General features: G+C 38.3%; 1 protein-coding gene across 2 annotated transcripts in view; it reads left to right on the top strand.

Moving 5' to 3' along the window:
* Window positions 1–24,701, top strand: part of grm7 (glutamate metabotropic receptor 7) — a 191,011-nt gene that overhangs the window by 107,344 nt on the left and 58,966 nt on the right. For both annotated transcript variants that reach the window (XM_064305048.1, XM_064305047.1), the window contains exon 5: window positions 16,600–16,737. In XM_064305048.1, the coding sequence (XP_064161118.1) occupies window positions 16,600–16,737 (138 nt within the window). The remainder of the gene's footprint in view (window positions 1–16,599; window positions 16,738–24,701) is intronic.

Below are 24,701 nucleotides of genomic sequence, written 5' to 3'. Positions count from 1 at the left end.
ACTTATTAGGTTCAAAATTGCTTTATTAAAAGGTCACTACAAGTGTGTAATTATGCTAAAGCAGATTGTGGCCATTCCTGTTTAGTATTAGACAAAAATACTTGCTTTGCAGTGCAAGTACAGGCTTAAAACTGACTGTATTGCAAGGATTTATGTACCAGCACAGATTAGAATTTAATTGCTTAACAAATACAATTCGTTTGAATTTGAGGGAAAGGTTATCTACCAAGCTTCAGTGTCAGCATTCAGTGGTCACAGGCTTTAATTACCACTCTAGCTGATTTTTAACTAAATTAAGGGGGCAAAAAGTGTATGGAAAAGGAACTTCCATAAGTGTGCGAGAAATAAATTGCAGGCTATCGATTCAGGGCATGGCTGTGTTCGTTCATTTCCTCCATACACTGTTCTTGAGCGGACACAGTCCGGGCTTTTAATATCCTGATGGATGAATCGCTGTCTGTCAGGTGGAACGTCTCATCGTGCTCCAGCTTGCTCCAGCTAAGCACTAAATCGATCTATTATTATTAATTTATCAATGACATCACAGATATTTCCTTGTCTTTTTCCAAACCCGAATAATCAAAATCTGCGGCACAACTCAGCCCGATGATGTGTCCTTGCTTGGCATAATAATGTGACTGAAACATTTTGTGGCCTAAGCTCTGGAAAGGAACAGAGGAAAATTCTGGCCACGGTGGAGCCACTTGAATCATTTTTTTAAATTATTTTTAAAAAGAAAAATAGGTCAAATTTATCTGTGGCAGAAATGGTATTTGGCAAGGTCCTCTGCCGAGTTATTTATTTAAATTCTCTTTCCTATTTCTCTTGTAATTTCCCCTCTCCACCCAAAACATACGTATGGAATTCTATTACAAACAGAAAAGTAATCGCAGTACTTATTTGAAGGCAGCTTGAAATAAAATGGGAACATGATTTGGCAGGATAATACCAATTTCAATTAGATGTACTCCAAAGCTTTCTTTTAGCTGGGTACACAGAGCCCAGTGTTAGACAGACAGGCAGAAGAGAGCAGTTTTTAAGGTTTTCCATTATTTCCTTTGAAGCTAGGCTACTGGGTTAAAATGTTCATGCTAGACACGTTTAAATGCTCTTCTTTCTGCAAAAAAAAGATACTGTTCAGCAGAGAGACAAACCCCATGTGTCCTTTGGTATGATACAAGGTTACAATCATGTTTTCCCAACTTCACTGCCTGAAGGAGATAAAAGCTAAAAATAGGAGTAAAATTGGGGGCCATAGTTCTTTTTCAAAACATTTTTACGGCTATGCTGCATTAATTTCAAGAGGCCATGTAACCAATTCATGTAAGTAGTGCAATGCCTCATACCACAGTCTGAGTAACTTCATGCTTCTAGTTATTTTGCATAATCTACCTGGTTTGTTCCATCAAAAGTAGTTGATCTGAAATGACTCAGGCTGGTGTCTCAGGCTAACTGCTGCTGCTGATGTCACACTGTAAATGCATGTCACCCCATCAGACACAGTCATTTGTGGGCTTGTGGTGGGCAAGCAATGTACCACAGTTTTTATAATTTATTTAAATATAACAAGAAGATAAATTAACACAATTGTGGAAAAACTGCATGCATTTTAGGCCCATGTCCAAATCAAAACACTTCGCATTGACTGTCGCTCAGTGGCAGAATTCTCTCAGAGGAGGTCAAGTTTTGGACTGTGTCTCCATTTCTGGGTTATGCATGAAAATTGAGTCTCAGTGTTGTTACAGGGTGGCCTGCTGTATTGAAACCTGTCTGTAAGATTGAGTATCCCCTCTATGGAGCTAATTAAGGTGCTAAATCTTGCATTTTTCTCCCCATAGCTGACATTTTATCTCAATTAACCTTTGAAATCCGCACACAGAGCTGGTCTGAGTCTCTATTTCAGTTTGAGAATTGCAGTGTTTTTTCTGAATTGCAGTTTTTTTTTTTTTAATGCAGGTTTAGAAATAAATACAGCAAAACTCAGCTCTTCCACTTGATTGGCCAAGCCTTGATTCCTGTGTCCAAAGTTGTCTTGTGTAACCCTAAAAATAAGCCAATAATAAACTGTAGAAAGTTATGTCTTTCCTGCCAGATGCCCCATAATCATTCCTGTAAATAATTTGTGCTCTAGATAATTTCAAATATTTGCTTTTTTAAAGCAGCAGATTCCTTCCTCTCGGGCGACGCAGCCTTCGTTCTGCATGCTATCCATTTGCACAGCTGGATTTTTATTGGCAGTAATTCAGGTTAAGTATCTTTCCCTTGGGTAGAGCAGCATAGCCCCAACCTATAGCCTTGTGGCAAGGAGCCAAGACCCTTCTCCGCATGACCAAAGCTGCAAAAACAGAGGGAGATCTCACTGGGTGCATTTATACAGTACATTAGTATGCAGCTTAAAAACCTATCCATTCTTTTATATTTGTGAATTTTATTTATTTATATGTATAGTGCTTTGCATTGCTGCCACCTGAGATTTATAGAAATGTACACCAATTAATGGAGTTATTTGAATCTCACTCCATGAGTATTTATATAGTCATACATCCCCATAAATATTTTTGCTTCCTGTGCCCATTTGTTGATTCACCGTTTTCAGAAATGTGTGGCATGTGCAAGGTTGGGATGTACCAAACAGCCGATTTAAAATGAAGCTTTTTCTGAATAGCTTTCAGAGTGAAAGACAGTGGTTTTCTCTGTGAGACTTTCATGCACAGAAATTGATGCATTATTATTTTTGGCCAATAAAGCCTACAATTGGCTGGAATTATTCCAGCCTGACAAGCCCTGATCAAACCATGCCATTCACTGGTGCAGGACATGCAACTGTTCTAAACAGCAGCTGTGGGTGAAATCCAGTGGTTTTTAAAAAAATATATATTTTTAAAAAGAAAAATAGGTCAAATTTATATGTGGTAAAAATTGTATTTGTCCTCTGCTGAGTTATTTATTCAAATTCTCTTTCCTATTTATCTTATAATTGCCCCTCTCCACCCAAAACATATGCATTGAATTCTATTACAAACAGAAAACTATAAATGTGTATAAATGTGGCATAGTTTTCTAGTGACCTTGTTTTAAAGTAGGTAAACCAGTAAACTAAGAACTCAATACTGTTTACTTTAGCAACAAGGACCAAGGGCAGCGCTTCTCAACTCCAGCTCCTGTGAGCTGCAGTGTCTGCAGGTATTTGCTCCAGCTATGCACTACACCACATGATTTCACTAATGATTTTACCTCTTTGGTTCAGGAAGTAAGCTCATTAGTGAAATCAGACGCTGAGGTCCAGGATTGGCACACAAACCTGCAGACGCTGCAGCCTGCAGGATATGAAGTTGAGGAGCCCTGACTTAGTGCATTCAAGGTCAGAATGCAAGGGACTAGTGTAGCCAATCTGATGCAGGTTGTGAGCAGGAGGAAAGCCAGTTTACTGGGGAATTGTTCAGGACTCTGGGGTTAACACCCCTTCTCTTTTTAAAAGAGCAGTGGGGTCTTTGATGACAACAGTGAGTCAGGACCTCAGTTTAACATCCCATCCAAAAGACAGCACCTTCTACAGCACAGTGCCCCCCATCAGTGTTTTGGGGCAATGGATTTTCTCTTTGGTCCAGTGAGAAGAGTGCCCCCTAGTGGCCCACCAATACTTCTTCCAGCAGCAAGTTTGTTCTCCCCGATCACCAATTCAAGCATCAGGGTTAGTCCTGCTGATCTCCTGCAGTTTGCCATGAGATGGGTGCTGGGAGGTAAAGAAACATGTTCTGGTGGTATGGAAGTATTCTCCCCATTGAGCCATTTGCCTTACTAAAAATGGATTGGACAGCAAATTACGTATAGGAAAGCCCCTGAGATGGAACAAGAATAGAGGTCATTAACAACAGTTAATTGTTAATTGTTTGTAACTAAAAAGAATAAATAAAAAAGTGATACCAAAACAATTAAGTTTAAATAATTTCAATATTTTATTGATGGGAATTGTCATTTGAATTACTGTAGCCTTTAACGTTAACTCATTTTTCAGCTATAAATCTTTGTTTAAATTAACTGATAATCAAAGCAGCAGTAATCAGGATCTCATTATGCTGGCATTTTAAACAGCTTTCCCTTTTCAGTGAGGCACCATCTTTCGCAAGCCGTTTGATTTTTTCTAGCAAACTATTTGATTTGTCTCTTTGTTCTCACTGACTCACAAATAGATTGTGAGATTTCCTTCTTCGCAGATTCCTACATCAAAGTTTCAGCCATGTTGCTGTACTTAGTCAGGGGTGATACTATCGCCTCTTGGGTTTTCCTCTCTTGTGCTAGCTGCTAATTAGACACATCTTACAGTCTTTGGAAAATTTTAAATATTGTATTGCACAGCAAATCAGTGTTTTTTGTTATTATTATTACTACTACATTTTGTTCCATAACAGTGAGATGCAAGAGAATATGAGAACCATAATGTACAAAAGTGAATTTACCAATATCATATATTTCTTGTCTTCTTTTAAGCGGTGTTATACTTATACTAATGTGTGGCTCTTCCCAGTTCATCTAAAATTAATGAGGTGGTTGAGTCTGATCTGCGCTCCAGCACTATGACCTGCCAAAATATAACTTTCAGATGTTCAGGAAATTGCACATCCAGGAGGAAATTAATAACTTCACATTAGTTCAAGCTTTTTATTAATTTATGTCACAAGCTACTTTTTTTTATTTCCGAAAGCAGCAACCGGAACCTGAACAAACAATGAAATTTAAAACTTGGGATCAGGGCTGTAGGAAAAAAACATAAACATAGTATGTATTGTATAATAATAATGATAATAATAATAATAATAATAATAATAATAATAATAATAATACATTTTGTATTCTGGTTTCCCATTAACAACACACTTTGAAAAGATGGATAGATTTCTATACTCCATTATTTTGAAGGCTTCAATCAACAGCAAGATACATTGGCATCTAAACTCGACAGAAGATAGAGAATAAACTTGAAAGCCATGGCCTTTCTATGGAGGCTGACAAAAGGGCTGACAGTAGCAGCATCTTCTCTTCTGGATGGTGATAAAATGAAGCTGTGCTGCTTTGCTAAATTTAGACAGTAACACTGCAATAGTAGACTTAAAATCAAAGGATACGCTTCTGTGGTTTGTCCGAGTGGCTGAGATTGTATAATCTGTGTTAGTGGAGAACAATACTGACAGATCTCAGGAGCAGCAGATGAATGTGAATATGAATGTATATGTTTCAGTGGCAGAGTGACAGTGGGTTTAAAGCAGGGGTGTCAAACTGAATGCCTGGTGGGCCGCAGTGTCTACAGGTTTTTGTGTTTTCCTTTCAATCAGCTGCCAATTAAGGCATTGAGAACAAGCTATATGAATTCCTTAGCCAATCAATGACTTGAATGAACGGCTTGTGCCAAGAACACCCCAAAAACCAGTAGATGCTGCGGCCCTGTGGTTTGACACCTGTGGTTTAAAGGGTTCATGTGAACCCCCTGAGACACTTCAGTCCCATCAAATGAGCCCTAATTTTTGTTTTTCAGCCAATATCAGTATGTTTGTTTTTTATCTATTATTGGCTGATACCAAGTATATATAAATATATATTTAGGGCATCCTTTGTAATATCTCCTAGTTTGACTAAGCATAGGTTAGTTCACAGTAATTTTCACTGTGTGAACTGGACTTAATGTGTTCATTGCTATAACTGTACAAAATGAGTATTGTACCTTATCGGACCTGTGTTTTGTAGTTGTTCCAATGACCTTTGGTATGTACTTATTGCACGTCTCTTTGGATAAAAGCGTCTGCCAAATAAATGTTATGTAATGTAATGCATCCCTAGTACCCTAGTACAGGCAGGCATTTCTGTCCAATAGAATTGTGTCTGCTCCCCCCTCCCCCTTCCCACTGATGGTTGAAATCCCGGAACTGTCCGTGTGTTTCCCACCTCTCAGGCGAAAGAGAAGCACACTTTCAGTCCGATCATTCAGAACACCATCCACATGAATAATCCACACTCCGCTAATGTTAAAATAATTGCACTGCATACTTTATGAGTCCTGAATCCCAGCAGAAGGAGAGCCTTTAACTGAAAAAATGTAGGCTATTGATGAAATGCTACTCTGTGCAGCTCTCCACATCAAAGCACCGTCCTCTCTATCTTGATTGTGGCATTCCATAATCAACTCTTCAGCTGGTCATTAAAAAAAGTAATTTACATTTTTTCCCCAAGGGTAATATTTTCTTTAAATGCTTTTAAAAAAAAAAAATCATTTCTTAAACATGTTAATTTTAGTTAATTTTTTTTTTAACTTGATTTTTGGGTATTATTTCAAGGCAAGTAGGCCTAGTCTTCAACTACAGCTAATTTGCTGTTGAGATTTCTATTGAGTATCAGAGTAATTAATGGCATCTCATTCTCAATTCATACAAGATAATATATAAAGTATGAAACCCAGGTTTCATAAAGAGATTTACATTAACCATATACAAATGCACTGGTTTTTCCATGTGTTGTTGATTTTCTTTCTATAGCAACTGGCGGTTTGTTGTAAAACATTATTTTATCAGTGAATATGCAATGACTATACAAGAATGCCACAATCCATATTTGGTATGGCTCTCATGACTGATGTATGATTGCTAAGTTTTGATGAAACAAAAGTTGTTGAAATTTCAACCTGAAATCAGGAGGTTATTTTCCCCCTCAAAAATAGAGATCCATATTTTGCTAATTCAAAGTAGCAATTCTTGCTAGCTAGCTAGTATGCCTGCTAATTAGAGGAAGAGTATCAAAACACTCACTTGCCTCACTCACTGCTTGTCGCCCTCCATTGGCTACCAGCCAAAGCAATAGCTTCAACAGAGCATACTACAGAGGATACGCAGGAAGGACTCTCTTATGGCATTTTCATAGTAGGTACGATTGCCCCCCCTCTCCACTCCCCCGCCGCTCAGCTTTCACATTAGTAACATTGTTCCGTACCCAAGTACACTTGCGTCATCAACTACGCAACATTTGTTTATGTTGTCGCTCCAGTGTAGAAAAGCGTGCAAATCGCAAGATCCCAAGCCATTTCTAAATAGCAGTCCATTTCCGTGTTTTGGTACAGTAGTTTTCACACCTGATGCGAACCGTACCCGAGTACACATGAACCGTACTCCAGACCACCTTTTCAAGTGTACGGTACACAGTGTTCACACTAATCAAACGAACTGGACTTTTGGGTCAAGTGTACTCGGATCCGGGCCCGGGTCCCTCCTTATTCGCAGGCTTTAATAAAATACTTCACCCCCTGCCAGACCTCTCTGCTCTCCAAAGCTCACAGTTTTTCACACTTCACTTCTTCTGGGGACACACATCCAAGCTGTGTGTGAAATCACACAGCTTGGATGTGAAACCACTCTGCATCTGCAAGAACAGAAGTGTCCCTGGCCATCTCTCTCCATGGAGACTAAAAAAAACACACCACTTCAATCTATCAGTTTGTGCCTGTAATGGTTTCTTCTTCCTCCTAGCATTATCACGGATTTGTGATTGCACAAATAGCACTTCAGGGAAACACTCACCTTGTTGCTGTCAATGAAGCAGAATGGGGCGTTTGCAACCAGCTTAGTCAGAGTTTAAACCTCAGGTTTAAACCCCTTAATCACAGAATTGCATTGGAACTACAAAACTTGAACAACTGTTTCGTATTTAACAGATTAGTAGTATCTGTTCAAGTTCTAATGCAGGTCTATGGCCTAGTAGTTAAGACTGACGTTTATCTCCTGCTGAGTGGCTTGCGATTGCCCCAGTATATCCATTCTCACCCTTGAATTTAGTTCAGTAGCGAACATATCAAATAAATAACCTCCATCTCTTCATTATATCATTTCTTAGCCCAGCATTACAGGACAGGAAAGAAAAATGAAACATTATCCATAATCCAATCCTAAATGTGCAGTAGAAATTTTCCAATGAAATGAAGACAAACTTCACTTAGCTGATAAAATGCACTGCAATTGAACCACGTAACAGATGTTGGCCATTGGCGAAGCACTGAGCAGTGGCACCTTGTTGGCGTGTAGTCTTTACTGCATTTCCAGCATTTTCTGCTTAGGATTATAGCATCATTTAACATGGCACGAGGCATTAAATTCTCCGAAGCTCAGCTCATATTAGTAGTTTGGATATGTACGCTGCCAGTTTCTGCTCTGCTCTTTCACCTGAGGTGCCATTAGTCCCAGCCACTGTCACCAGTTCTCTGTTGCAGTTACAACAGGATTACTTTGTAGTGTGATTAACAACACCAGTGCTTCCTTTAGAAATGAGTTTATGTAAGTTCGTAAATGTGGCTCAGTGGCATTGCTTAAATGGCTATGTTTTCTACCTAATTTCCCTTTTGTGGGATGGAGAATATGAGCACTTTCAGTGATAGAAAGTACTGGAGCGGTACTGGAGTCTTCTTGGTACACTTAAGATTCTCCACTAAATGCATCAGGGAAATATCTTCCTGTTTACAACATCTTCATGGTTCCCAATTACCCAGTACTGATATGTTACAGTTAATGTGTTACCATTTATACCAGGAAAAGGCTTTAAAAAACAAAACAAAAAAACACCTATATAATATATATATATATATATATATATATATATATATATATTATTTTTTATTTTTTAATTTTTTAAATATATATAACATGGGGTATGCTTTATCAGCAAATGATTAAAATAATGGTACATGCTAATGAACTAGCTAACCTTTAGCGCGCTGGCTGCACAGGGCTGGCACATGACTTAGCAGCATCAGCATGATGCAGACATTCTGGGACCAATGTGCATTTAACCTAGAAATGTAACTACTGAATGTTAAAACATACTGAGTGTGTGCGTGTGTGTGTGTGCGCGCATCTGTTTGTGTATTGCAACCATAAGCAGGAGCAGATGAATAAATAAACAAAAGTTCTGGACACTATAATAACTGCAGCCAAAGTGCACAGAAAGGAAATGTCTTTGCCAAAAATGCCATTTTTTACAGTCCTTGCTAATTTGCGGCCTCTGCGACTATACCTTTTACGCATACTGGCGCTAGTCATGGGTCTCATTAAGCATTAAGCAAGATTTCCCTTTCATTTCTGCTTTGGGGTTTCACTAGTCCCATTGCCTCAATTCCATTAAGTGATTCAAGAGTGGAATATTTGTGCGTTGGAAACTGCAGTTCAGCACAGAAACTGCATCACATATATCTACAGCAGCGTGGCACTGACAACAACAACCAAAACAACCAAAACAATAAACAATGTTAATTGCCATACAAATGCCTTATTGCCTTATATATTATATATATAGCCTACTTCATATGTTATTGGAGGTTACCAATGAATATATCAGCTGTGCCACCAAAGTATTGTACACTCATGGGGAATGCAGAAATTAATGCACGTTCAGCTTATGAAACTTCATCAAATAAGTGGGTAAAGCTTATTTGTATGCAGCTGCTCAATAGATTGTGGAGAGTGGATATTTCTGCGGAATTTAATTAAAGAAACTACAGAGTTTTTTTTGTTAAAGAAAGCATGACATTTATTGAGGACTTTCATCAATCACCAAACAATTCATAGCATTACATCATACAAGGCTGGCAGCCTCTAAAGTCTGACCACGGGAAATTCATCTTATTTTCTGTATTAATGCTCATGTTTTCCCATGTTCACTCAATAGCAAAATGAGGAAATTTCAATGCAAGAAGCTGTCAGCTACAGTCCTGCAGCAGGGGACTGAAAAAGCCCGAAATTTATGTTTATGAAAATGTACAACCTTGTAATCAGTGGAGTGGAACTTAAACCTTTCTCACCAGTGTTATTTTATGCAAATGTATTGGGTCTAATTCATGCAACATTTTCTGTGTGACATTACTTATATTAAGTAAAAAAAAATAGCGCATCTGACAGCCAACCCATGTACAGTGCAAATCCTCCTCTTTGGCCGGGGGTTCGATTCCCAGCCGTGGCACTTTCTACATTACCCACCACAGGCCAGAGTACAGACCATGCAATGTTAATAATTATTGCATAAAATAAAAGCAAGACTATTAAATGCTGAGAGAGAAAGAGAGAGAAAGATTTGATTGCTGCTAGTGATTACTGTACCCACCACAGACCACTAAAGATTTCTGATGATCTTGCAATGTACAATCTGCAAAATACAATCACAGTCAAGGCTCCCCTGTAAAATATCTCAGTGGGACTCACCTGGATAAATAAACTATGAATAAGAAAGCAAATAACAAAATGTAAAACAAATAACTGTTGAACTACAAACTACCATTAAAGGTTGAGGGAGGGGCTAAAAGAAGTCATCATACATATGCCTGCTCAGACTTTTGGCTACTTTCAACAAACACATTTCCTGCCCTGGATTAAGAAGGCAGGCAGGATTCCTTCCAAGATGCATGATTTCAGCTGCCACAGTGCCAGCTTCAAGCATGCTGAAAGCTGTCCCTGTAGGTAGTGTGTCAGACTGATCCGTGTAATCTGTAGGGTTTTTTTTTAGAAGGAAAGAGGCCTCCCAGCTGTATGGGAAATCCATGTTTTTGCAGTAGCATATTTACCTGCTAGCCAGTACAGTAACATTAGGGTGCTAGCTGGAGGCTCACAGATTCAAGTTATTCTGATGAAAATCCATTATCTGTGGAAATGCCCACACAAAATCCTTGAGAACAAATTCTGTAATATTTTTGTAAACTGTATTATATTTGGAACATCCTGTTAAATGTTGTGTGAATACCTGACCAATACCCTGTCTGACTTGATTTTTGGGTAAGCCAATCCAAATATATACTGCCAGCACGTGAGCCAGGTATTATTTTATTTATGTTGAAGGCACATTTATTAAAATGATTTGCCACCGCGTAACTTGAATTTAGTTGAATTTTATTTGAATGAGATGAATGGTTTGGATTTTCTCTACTTTTTAGCACTGCTGTTGTGCAGTGCAGATGCTGATTTAAGAAGTGCAGTGTGTATGCTTTAAAATGCATTGGCTTTAGGGCACCAAAATGCAGAAAGATTTTTGGGCTTGGCTGGGGTCTAGTAGCATATTAGAAATATCAGAAATATGTGGTACGATTTACCGAGCAGCAGGGATTGGTGAAATTCACAAGAGCAGGGATATTGATGCTGTGCTTTTTTGTCCTTGCTACACATACATACATATATGAAGAACTGAATACCCGGAATTGCAAATTGAGTTGATTGGTAAACAAATTTTACGAACGTAACATAGTCAAAATAGCTAAATATGATGTAGGTTCCTTATTTGAGTGGAGATTTCAGGCTCTTTCAGATGCAGACACTAAAGCTTGCTCAGTGGGAACACTGCATACACTAGCTCCGTATACAAAGCACCATGAAAAAGCGACTGAAATATTTATTTTGGAAGGTTAATGTTGCTACTGTTTACATTTCAGTCCAGTCCATAAACCTTCATTCGTTTAATACATCAATATAAAAATGAATAGTTAAACTACTTTATTTTTAATCAATTACATTTGCCTTTTACATCTGCTTGTTTACTTTTATGCAAATGAGAAAACAAAATGAAGTAGGTAGGCCCATGTGTAAATAAATCCACACATGGGCCTACCAAATTATACTTGAAATAAGTCAAAGATGTGGCTTCACTTCCTAGATGTGGACAGTGATGATGCAAATACAATATTAGAGAAAAAAACAAACAAAAAAACAATATTATGCAAGTCTGTAACAACTTTCAAATTCATTAAACATGTGGTTCATCGAGTCAACTTAGTTAAGGCAAGAGAACTGTGACTTTCCTTTTGTTATGTGTATGTATGTTCAAATTACATGTACTAATATCCAATATTGTACTCATATTGTAGTATGCTTTTCATGGTTATCTTTAGAACCATGTGCACTATACAGTCGCCTGGACTTCGGTTTGAGAACATGCTGTGTACTCTGTGATGTGTACTCTGATGTGTATGCCACTAACTGAGATAATGGGTGTCCTTTACTACGACTGTGTATTTACCTGATTTCATAATAGTTATAGTGAATCTATTGTGACTGTACTGAACCCCCTTTTTTCATCGTTGCACTTCAGCATGGTAAATTTAGCCCACAGCATGGTGTGTGGAATTTGTGGCAACTGTCATTTTGAAAACTAGGATAAATTATGGCGGTGATTTCCAAAAGAGCACAAGTTGTTACAGAACACAAAATTGGTATTTTGGCTTCACTTGCACTCACGTGTTGATTTTCTCAGGTGCATAATTATAATCCTTATCAGTGCTTTCTGTTTAGCCTGTGCCTAAAAGTCAAAAGTGCTTCCTGAGAATTAAATGAATATGTAAAGCATAGAAGAGGGATGTAATCATTTTCAGAACAATATAAATCCCTTTTCACTCCAGTATTCTGTTGTGTTAGGCTAATCTCTAGCCTTAATCACGCAAACACAAATACACATAGTGATAACTCGCCACATGATATAAGCAATATCTCTGTAAATCTGATTTATTCTACACTGTGCTAAATATAATCACAGTATACTGTATGCATGTCCTGGACCACACATGGATACACACCACATGGACATTTAAAAAAAAAAGATATCCAACATTTAATGCACACAGCTGTGATGCTTTTAAAATTTTCAGTTCGCTGTCATTTATTCCTTGTCTGTTGTATTCTCTGAAGCAGTGCAGCTTCCATAGTTTATTTCTCTTGTGAACGATTTTTACCCCAGTTCAAAAAAGTATCTTTAGTGCCTCTGTAGCAGAAAATGATTTTCTTTGAACAGTCTTAGGGGTGAAACAATTAATCACTGCTGCAATGTACGTCTAAACTAGTGGTGATATCAACTTTTTTGATATTAATGTTGGGGAACTGACGGTTGCAATAGTTTAAAAAGAATGGATTCTTTTGGCTATGTCTCGCCAGCGGTGTGTATGTTGGCTTTTTATTACAAAGATAAAAGAAACAAAAGACCACAGCAGCAGCCCTAAGAAGACTTAGGTGGGAAAGATTTGTGGATGCTTGAGTGAGCAAGTAGAAATGAAATGATGTCAACTTTCCTCAGAAATTTTTCAGCAGTCCATAATCATCAACTAATAAATTAATAAATGTTTTCTTGTTGCAGTCCATAGGTTGTTCTTTTCTTTCTTTGATACGGCTTGTGTTCCTTGTTTTCTCACACTGGTTTTCACTTTACAGCTCAGAGAAAAACAGAAATCAATTTAAACAAATGAGAACTTTGTTAGGTTGCTATTGCTATTAGTAAGCTTCCTGAATGCATGCTTGTGTCAGATGCACCTGTCATATTTGTTCTCTGTATTCAGAAGTGATCCATGTCACAATTTAAAAAAAAGAAAGAAACCAATAAGTGGGTGCAGCATGCACACAGTACAGTGGCACATGTACAACTTAGTAACTGCCTGTTAGGAAGGTTCCTCTCTGCTGTAATGCCTTTTTTTTTAACAGACGTTTAACTATAAGCTCAATGAGATTCTATGATAATGTCTAATTTAAAAAAAAAATGTTTTTTAACTTTCAGTAACAAGATTCTGTTGTTACATATTTGATCTGATTAAAAGGTGTAAAATCCAGTGGGCAATTCAAAATGAAACAAGTTCTGGAATTAAGTTTGAAGAGCTAATTCAAAATTCAAAGCAAAGATGATCATGAATTAGTGCTATATGTAAGGTAAAACAGAAGAACAGCTCTTCCTCAGGTGGCTGAGAATGTCAATGCAGGACGTGATTAGACGGTGTCTGCAGGAACAGTCCATCAACAATTACACAGAGAGGGATATTCTAGTACAGTTGCAGTGCATAAACCCCTCAATACAAAGACAAATGCACATTTGAGAGTTCAGGAGTGTAAAAATCATAGGCACTGATCTACAGAGATGTGGAAAAAAGTTATATGGTCAGATGAGTCATCCTTCACTATATTCTCGACAACTGGGAAAGTGTATGTGTGGCATACACCAAGAGAACGGTACAGGCCTGAATGATTGACCCCTACAGTGAGGGGGTCCGGTGGCTCTGTTATGCTGTGAGGGGCATTTTCCTGGCATGGTATTAGTCCACTTGTCCCCTTAGATAGAATGGTCTTTGCAAATCAATACAGAGTTATTCTGAGTGATCACCTTTATCTTATGACGAAACATTTCTATCCTGATGGGAATGGTCTCTTCTATGATGACAATGCTCCCATCTACAGGGTATGAGAAAACAACAAATGAGGGAATATCTTTTTGAAGAATGCTGTTCTATCCCTCCAGCAGAGTTCCAAAGACCTGCAGAATCTATACCAAGGCTCATTGAAGCGGCTCTGATGGCTCATGGTGGCCCAACACCTTACTAAGTCACTTTATGTTGGTATTTCCTTTAATTTGTCACTCGTCTCTGTGAGTATATATATATATATATATATATATATATATATATATATATATAGATTACACACACACACAAGTATGCACAGCAACAGGGATACACTTATTGACAGTCTCAAAGCCTCAGATTTTATTATACACGTATACCAATGAATCAGTCACCGGCACACCTAATCAGCGATGATAAATTATTTTTAATTAGTCACCAAGAAAAAGGTATATTTAATACCTGGGTGGCAGAATCCTGTATTTCTGATTGCCTTTGAATATCATTAGCAGTGTTAGTGTTCCAGCAAATAAACCAGAGCTGTTGTCAAAAACCCTACTATTTCACACATTCTGTATTACGTGCACAGCACCCGATTCTTCCCATTTAAACAAATAATGTGTGAATGTGTGCGTGCACAGAACTGATTCTAATTGACAGTAACACAGTTACAACTTTTGGGCATCACCTGTCCCAGGTACTACAACCTAAAATCAAGAGCTCGCGTATGTCATTCAGTGCTCACAAAATGACGTACACCCCCACATTGAGATCCATTTCCCCTGTAGGCAAACTCATCTTAAAGATAGAGATGTACAAGGATGACAAGAAAACATCACCGCAAGGCATGAGATGAAAGCTGGCACAGTATTAACTTGAGTGTATGCAAGGGGGAACATGCCACGGGAAGTTTCCCAAGAGTCAGTGAATGGAAATCATCAACTCAGTTACAGTTTCTTTCAGGTTTACTTCAGTGGTTTTGTATACTTTTCCAGTTCATATGTGGACTAATGGACATTGACACTGTGTGTACCATATGTAGTTACATTAGACTAACACTGACCATGCTCAGTACAAGAAAATGTCCACTTTGTTCTCTGTGTGAACAGGAGTGTACAGTAAATATGTGCCGTAGTGCTAGACTATAAACGCAGCACAGTTTTACAGTCCATCGTGCTGTTGACATCCTATGAACAGGAAGTCAGAAAGTTGTTTCTTAAATGGCAAATTGTATCATTATTAGTCTTTCTTTATGCTCCCTTTGGGGAAAGGAAGTATTCGGCATTAGATGCATTAAGACGCTAAATTATGAATGGAAACGTTCCTGTAATGGATCTTTTCAAGTCACATTTCCATCACTTTTTTATATCTCCTGCTTTATTGAACACGGCTTCCCATCTACCCATGTTCCCAGCTGGCTTTGAGCTAATGTGGAATGGGGTCAGGGACCTTATTTTAGACACAAAGTTAATATTTATTGGCTAGTGACATTGTGAGACTGCGGGGACATCAGAAAGCTCCCTGTAGGATAGAAGATCTCAAGCTGCCGTTTGATCGTTTGACATCAGAAAGGCATGCTTTTGCCTTTGTCTTATAATCCCCCGATCTCTTAAGTTCTTTTCCTGGCTCCCAGTTGTCTCGGTTTCCTCCTCTGATTGTCAACACTTCCAGTTTTATGTTTCTGAATATTCCACCAGTGTGATTATTTTGATATTCTGTTGAATACCGTACAAGTGCACGAGCTTGATGATATCGGCATTTTTTCTCATCAGTCTGTGAAAGAGATTAATGATGGCCACAGAGGTAGTTAGTCCTTTGGGGTGTCAGACAGCACACAGAATAAAAAATACACATGTATTTCTTCCATTTCCATCGTTGTTTCATCTAAATTATAATTGATATTATAAAGCATACATGGATGCAGACACATGCACGCATGCATGTGCACACACACACACACACACATGCACGCACACACAAACACACACAGGTCTTTTCATTAAGAACTTTCCAGTTCCGCTTCTGCATCAAAAATATCAGTGGTAATGTATTTTTATTTTAAAATAATAGTTCTGAGAGGATTTTATTTCTCATTACAGTAAAGAAAACATATATCCGTTATGATAATAAGGAAATCTAAATCAGGAAAAATAAAACTGACAAATTCAAAATGAGGGAAATTATTAAATATAATTTATATAGCCCTAAAAGTATCCTGGGAATCCATATTGGGTTCGGTTTCAGCTCCAGGCAATTATTTTGAGAACTGGGGCTGCTGTGATTATCGGCATGTCTTGTACAGCAGGACATCGAGTTAGCACAGCCAGCTTCTTACCTGGAGGAAACAATGCATATTCAAGGATTTAAAAAAATAAATTCTTAATATTAAAAAAAGGAGGGGGTCTGGTGGTTATACTGATTCAGAGGTTCTCTTGCAGGGTTTGATGCCTACTTCACTTCCAGAACGTTGGAGAACAATCGGCGGAACGTGTGGTTTGCCGAATACTGGGAGGAGAACTTCAACTGCAAACTAATGAGTTCGTCTAAGAAGGAAGACACCAGCCGCAAGTGCACAGGTACCGAGCTCTGCTGTGCTGCTCATGTTCAGAGAGATGTGGGGGTGCAGATTTACAGGAAACTACCAGAGAGACGGGGACATTAATCCAGTCATGAATGTGTGGTGAGGCATATTAGAGCACAATTATTCTTGTCCGTGATGAAAACAAAGTGACATGTGTTGAGGTACAGTTCTCTCTGATGGGTCAAGCTTCTGCTCTTTGGGAAAAGGAGTGGTAATTACCAGTGGAAAAAAATTCATTCAATTACTGAAAAAGTGCTTAGAGATGAGTCGAAGATAGCATTGCGTTGTCAGAAACTGAGATTTCAAACCATTCCAATTAAAAAAATTATTTAGGGTGGGAATAATCAAATCTGACCCACAAGGCCAGTAGTACTTTTGGTTTTCATTCCTCCTCTCTAATCAAAGACTGATTTAAACCTGACGCACCAAGTGGAGTGTACAGTAATCTCTCTGACTCATTGACTGTGTCTAACCTAAATTTGTCAATCAGATATTGGACACAGTAAAACCGGACATAAATTTTATTACTTATCTTTTATATTACATGCATAATTTTCAGTAAATATCACAGTAAATATGGTGCACACGATTCTAGTATACATGAACAAAATATCAATTTAGGTGAATGAGAACAATGCACATATTTGTATCAATATATGCAACACTTTACATGTAGCCTTTTTATGTTTCCAATTACATGTTGCACCACACTTTTTTCCATTTAATTTCAACATGTTATGATGCTTTTATTAGGTGTTTCTGCATTAGTTATGATTGTTATTTTAGTTATAAACCATATGGTATGGGGGAGGAAATGAAGCTCTTGAGTGTTTCTGTGAAGGGAGGTGACATAGTTAAACAGTTGTATGCTGCGTTTCTTATATAATTCAGATTTGACGCAGTGACACGTCTCTACGCAGTTTTGCTTGTATATCTCATATCGAGAAGTAACTAAAAGGACAGTCAGGAGAGTAAGATCCAGATTACTACGTCCCAAGTGACAGTTGCACAGTCAATATAACCACATTATTATTATTTCAAGGTGAAAACGTATACTAGAAAACAGAGAAGTGCTACCAACATTGGATTAACAGAGTGGTTACTAAAACTCCACACACACGTTTAATTATTTATATATTTCAGATGAGAAAATTGATCCCTACTGTTACATTTTAAATCTATAAAAAACTGATGAATGTATTAACATTTATTGGCCGGTTCAAGGGTCTTTGATGACAGCTGATCAGGACTCTGCATGTAGATGTTACATATCAAGAATGGAAATTTTCTTTAAACAAAGCCATTTAAACCCATGGAATAAGGGCTATTCTTTTTGGTCTTACTTTGAACTCTGAGGTAGGGAAACTGAAATGTGGCTTCGGAGGCTAGTAATGTTGCTGGCTTTCTATACTACCGGGGTCATAAGGGAAGAAGGAAAACCGGCAATACTACTGGCCTAATGGTCCTGATTTGACCCTGCTGTAAGGTCTCAGCTCATTGGATATAAGGCTCATATGTCAAAAAAAAAATAAAAATCTGTAAAGCTAAGCTTAGCACATCCAAAACGTCCCAGATACACTCACAGGACTATTATCATAAAACCATTACTGAGGTGCCCTATGAAGGCAGTATGTGGGCAGCATTCTCTGCAACTTCAGTCTTTTAATTTTCCAGACGGATATGCCTGATCAATAATGTCTTTTTCACAAACTTCCTTGTGAGTTACACTGGACTTTTTGGATGTGCTAAGTTCAGCCTGAAAGATTTGTATTGCATTTTCCACTTTAATTTGAATCAGTTGAAAAGCAAATGGACTGCTTCTATGCACATAAAACAGGTAGGCCTATATCAAACTTGGTGAAGACTCTGGGCTGGTAGTCCGGTAATCGATAATAAGCCATGACTATGCTAGAGATGGGATAATGAGGTTTCATGAAAAAAAAATGGGCAGTGCTACTTCATGATTTTTGTGACTCACTGATTTGAGCCAATCATTGTGTTTTGTTATGGAGAGAAAAATCTGTTGCTTGATCCAAACTATTGTCAGCTTTTGGCATTTCACTTAGTGTACGGATCATGAAAACTCACTTGCCCATCACTAACAGTCTATACTTCACAATAAATCAGCAATAGGTCTTAACCTACCTTTAAGAGAAAATAAAAATATCTGCTTTAACCGCAATAATTCTGCCTTACAGTTGAAAAAGATAAAAACTTTTTTTCTAAGTGAATAATTATGTATACAGCATTACATTAAGTATGATAATGTTCAGCATCATGTTTTTCAAAACACAATCATAATAATGTTAAGTGGTAGTCCAAATATGGGAAAATATAAATGAATGTATGGCTCACTGCGATTAGAATATATGGAATAAGAAAATAAAAAATGAAATAACTGTTCCCCAAATGTGTTTTTAGTCTAGAGTTATCCAATTATCCCAATTTCCAACAAGGCCTTCGGTGGTTGCGCACTACATTTACATGGATATAATTGGGTAGGCACTACAGACAACAGCTGAATAAAATAACAAACGTTATAACAATGTCTGACAGATTAAAACGAAAGAAACTGCAACTTTTTAAAAACAAAATCTTGCTTTTTAAGTTCTTAAATGAACACATTTAGGAGGAGTCAAAATGGTCTCACATCTCTCACAACAGCAGACTAAGGTAATATTTTAAAAGCATAACTAAATGGGGTAAGAGACAGTTATGCCTTATTACCACTGAAGCAAAAAATATTATTATATTATATTATATTATATTATAACTGCTGATACATTTGTAATGATACTTTCTAATTGATACTTTCAAATTGAATTTCACTGTCATTGTCACCTGGGAGAAAATGTCTCATTATTTTTCATCACATTCATCTATATGGGGAATTATTACACATGGAATTACTTACAGCCACTGCTAGGCAGAATTATACATTTCCTTTGATCAAAATGTACAGCTTATCTGATTAACTGAGCTAAAACTTCAAATCGTTTTCCTGAGAAGTTGATTCAAAATTTCCAAAAGTAGAGAAATTATTTAGTCAATATCATGGTAAATGGACTGCATTTATATAGCGCTTTTATCCAAAGCGCTTTACAATTGATGCCTCTCATTCGCCAGAGCAGTTAGGGGTTAGGGGTTAGGTGTCTTGCTCAAGGACACTTGAACTGGCAACCCTCCGACTGCCAGACAATCGGTCTTACCTCCTGAGCTATGTCGCCCCAGATACCCAGTAGTAGACAAAGAGAGTCAATCCATTCTTAGATTTCATGCCAACTTCATTTAGATAATTAGGCAAATAATTTATTTGACCTGACGTATAATTATGCCATGAGCTACAGATGGAGACTGCATGTATCCTTGGTGAAGATGTTTTCTCTGGTCTGATATAGGACTGAACCAACATTGGCTTGTACAGCTATTTAGAAAATAACACCGTAATAATTGTTGCAGACATTGTCATCTCCATATCCTTTGAGGTCAGAATACATTATGTCACTTTGGCGTAATACTTCAGAATCTGATGAAGGCTGCTGGATTACAAGATATCTATTCATCACTATATCTATGCCAGGATATAATATGAGAGCAAGTGAACCTGGAAGAGATATTAAAAAGTTATTTTATATCACTGCATTTTTACATATTGCATATTATAGCTGTGTTATTTTTTGAGCCAATTATGATATCAGATGTGGTCAGATCAATTTTCATAAGATATAGCAGGGACATTTGCGCATTATTCAGTGTCTGTGTAATGTTCATGCAGGTCTCAATAGTAAAAAAATAAATAAAGAAAATTACAAGCAAAAACAAGATGACTATTCTTTAGGCATCTATTGATATAATTTCCTTATCTGGATGCAGTAGATTATATTAAAGGGTATACACAATTAGAGTTTCCTGCCTTGGTGAAACTGGCAGTTTCATTTGTATTAACTGTTGGCTGTATTATTTCAGCTGCTGTGTAGCTGGGACCATGATTGACACTTTTTGAATGATGTCTTGCTCAATTGTAAAGCAACTGACTTTTTTATTTTTTACCTAAATCAGATTCAAGTTAATACCCACTCAAAGCTGTCAAAAAATTTCACTGCCGTTTCTAAGGATAAGACGTTTCCCCACATCTTGCTGTGCATTCACCTTTACGCTTCGAACATGGGGTTAAAAAGCACAAGGTTAATGGCTCTAATTTGGTTATGCACTGGGACAGCGAGTGCTGTCAAAGGCTGCTAGCAGTGACAGCACCTAGATGGAGCAGGCCTTGTAAGGGCAGTCCCCCTGCCTCTGGTCACTGTCAGTGAGAGGCCAATTTGAACACATCAAGGCGCAGAGTGCAAAAGGAGATGCACAAGCTGCTGTCTTTGGGATGAAATGACACCCCTGGGTGCGAGAGGGAGGCCAGGTTTTGGTCAGAGGGTAGGCAGGAGGGGATGGAGACTTTTTAGAGCGAGCTTGGCAATTAGACTGTGTGGAGGGTGAGGTGTGGGAGGCTGAGAAGGAAGTTTACAGGGAGGGATTGATGTCTGTTTATTACAGTCTTAATACATTCTTCCATTTAGGCTATTATCTGCTTGGCTCGTTGCCGGCATGGCCCTCCCTAACGAGACGTAATGAAAGAGTATTGATAGGATTCCCTCATCTTCCACAGCACTGCCTGTCCCCCTCTCCCTCCCTCCTTCCTCTCATCCCTCCCACTCGTGTGACAGCATGAGATATTCTTTCTCCCCCCTTTCTCCTGGCTTACAGAATGGCAAACCACGGTTCCATTGCCAGGTTTTTTTTTTTTTTTTTGGAAGCCATTTAAAGTCCCCCCTACTTTCCTTACCCTCATGAATATTTATACAGAAAGAAAAGGAAGGATATGGAGACAAGCCGGGTTTCATGTTAAAGACAGTGAAAAAGGCAAAATGCTACTGGCTGTCACTTATCATCTCTGGCTAATTTGGATTTCGCCCAAACATTTGATGGATTTTTTGTAGCAATTTTTTTACTCAGATTTGAATCACTTTTAAATTGATGTTTCTAGAAAAAAAAATTCATACTGCGGAGATTCTAACGAAGGCCAGAAGGATTCACGCAGGTCTACACTCTGTACATTTGAATCGGACATATTAAAGATTTGATTTCCTATGGGCTTTAACTGTGGTGAAGAAATATGAGTAGTGCTGCGATACATTATGCAGAGTGCACCCTGCAAGTGCATTTCCATTACAGCTCTAAACACTATCTAGTATTATTCTCCTCATTTTGCATTACTGTCATATGGCCTTTTTTTGCACGACAGAGCCGTATGAATATCAATGAATGAAATGTGATTTGAAATTCAGTACAACCTTTAGTTGTTTTGCTCCACATTACTGTTGTTTAGAGGGTGGTCTGTTTTTCCCAATACACACTATTTTTCTGGCATTAATATGATTTTGAATATAGTGGGCAGCAGTTAGACTTCTGATGTAAGAACAACCGAGCGTGACATCACTTAGCCGCACCTTACCAGGAATTTTCACTTTTTCTCATTTAGAAACCCTCCTCTGAATGTCTGTTTACCTCCTGTTTATTCCTGACCTCTTTACTGCATGTAGCGTAATGAGCTACTTCAACCCGAATGCTAACGTGAAAGCAGTCCTTGAAGAACCTGAACCACACAAAAAAAAATAAAAATAAAAATAAAAAAATAAATAAATAAATTTCACGAAAACGTGACAAAGTGACTAAATCCTTATGGCCTACATACCTCTCATCAGTACAAACACAATCTCCTCTTTGTTTCACATTGTTCTCGTCCTTCCACAATTTCATCAACCTGAGGGAGGACTTTGGAAATGATTAAATTGGTTTCACACGAGGGTTACGGGTTCATCAATCATACATTATAACGGCTGCTACTCGGCTGCATACGTCCACGTCACCGCGTGGCCCACGGGCTGGCTGTGTCCGTTGGCAACCAATTATTCCCACACACCTGTGCATGAGTTTCCACACGCGTGTGTTTGTCTGTGTGCGGAGAGGGGCCGTGAATGTAAATTGAGCATTAATTTTATATAGGATCAAGGGCGACTGCAAATTCTGCCTGCTCCGAGTTCAGTGAGGAGGCTTTGGTACAGTATGTGTCTGAACGAGCTGCTTCTCAACGACTGCTCAGGGTGAGAGAACGCAGAGGTTATCTCAGATATGTGTGTGTTTTATCTTCGTTTTGGCCGGGCCAGCGTGAACAGCAGTACCGTAAAATTCCAGGTCTGAGAAATGCGTCTTTCCAAGGTTCGTCAGCTGTGGCACTTAAGTGATCTTTATCTGCAAATGTCAGGTGCGGAAGAGGAGCACTAAGTATTGCGAGCACTTAGCCGCTCTCTCCAGTGAATCTCCGGTGTAAGAAAATAGGTATTATGTGGGCTGGGATTTGGTTCTTGGAAGAGAAGGGGGGAGAAATCTTCGACAATCTTCCGCCTTGACCTCATTCCTGTCCTGCCAATCTACCCACTCGCATCTATTCATCATAATTACATGCTGTTTTTATCTTTGTTTCACAGGCATGCGGATCACTTATGTTTCCATTGACAAGTGGTGAAATAATAGCGGGTGAAGATAATGACTCTGACAGGCTTTTTCCTCATGTATCACAGAGCACAAATGGCTTTATTTGTTAATGGAATGTTTCACTTTTTCTTATAGCCATGTTTTAGTTCCACTCAACTGCTCTCCCATACCTACACACACATACACATGAAAAAACATGAAAAAAATAGAAAAATAAAAAGCTTTTTAAAAAAAATAAAATTGCTAAATGTTTGTAGACATTTCATCACTGGCATTTTCCAATGTTTTTTTTTTTTTCTTCAGATATCCAGGTAAATAATTTTAATAACAGGCAGCACCACTTTAAATTGCCCCTGATGCACAGCAGTGGGCTTTACCTATGCAGAGGTCTGTTTTATGTTAGAGCTCCTTAGAGAACTGAATAGGAGAAGCAGAAGACAGCCTTTTGATCAAAGTCAAGACAAAAAGGAGGAAGTCATAACAGACTTGTATCCAATCACTAAACCATATTATTCTTTTAAGTTTATATTAATTTTGACTAAAACATGTATGTTTTTCAATGATAAACAGCCTCTCTGAAGCAGCTCCTAATGGCATATATTCATTTTTATTGTGAAACAATGCTGTTGTTAATTACAGTGATGTCTTTACTCAGTCGCTTAAATCCCTTCATAAAAATGAAGTCACCCGACATCCCACAGCTAACCAAAAGGAATCGGAATGCCAGGTTGTTGTGCCATGCTTGTCAATGTTTGTTGGCTGTCGCCTGTAGGCCTTTCCACCAATTTGTCACGTCCAATCCGTCTCGGTCGCTGCTGTTCAAAGTATGGCGTGACCGTGTGTCTTACATTCAACAAACTTTGGCAGCTGGTAATTTGTGATATCACAGCTCTTTCCCTCAGCATGAAGTTAGCAAACAATGCACATTTTTCTCTTTGTGAGAGGAAAAATAAAGCAGAATGAATAAATATTTATGCAAACTGGGATGTTTTCAGCTATGAAATGAATGGAAGTATCACCTGAATGAATGCTCCAAAGGAAAGCCATCAACAGGGACATAGGAAGCAGGGGGTTGGGGGGAGACAGGGTGGCATACACTCTAATAGCAAGAGCACCTATTTTACACTGTGTTTGGCACAACTAATGCTGAACATTTATTACCAGATTACTAGCCTGGCCTAAGCCACATCTAACACTATACCCTCAAACCTATGAAAAGCACAATGTCCTCAATCTCCCTCAGTCTCCCTCTATCTGCCTCAGTCTCCCTCTGTCTCCCTCAGTCTCCTTCAGTCTCCCTCAGTCACCCTCAGTCACCCTCAGTCTCCCTCAGTCTCCCTCAGTCACCCTCAGTCACCCTCAGTCTCCCTCAGTCACCCTCAGTCTCCCTCAATCTCCCTCAGTTTCTCTCTGTCT

Source organism: Anguilla rostrata, chromosome 13 (assembly GCF_018555375.3).
Source record: "Anguilla rostrata isolate EN2019 chromosome 13, ASM1855537v3, whole genome shotgun sequence".
Classification (NCBI taxonomy): Eukaryota; Metazoa; Chordata; class Actinopteri; order Anguilliformes; family Anguillidae; genus Anguilla; species Anguilla rostrata.
The sequence above is the reverse complement of the archived record's forward strand: the minus strand, read 5'-3'. Positions and strand labels throughout refer to the sequence as shown.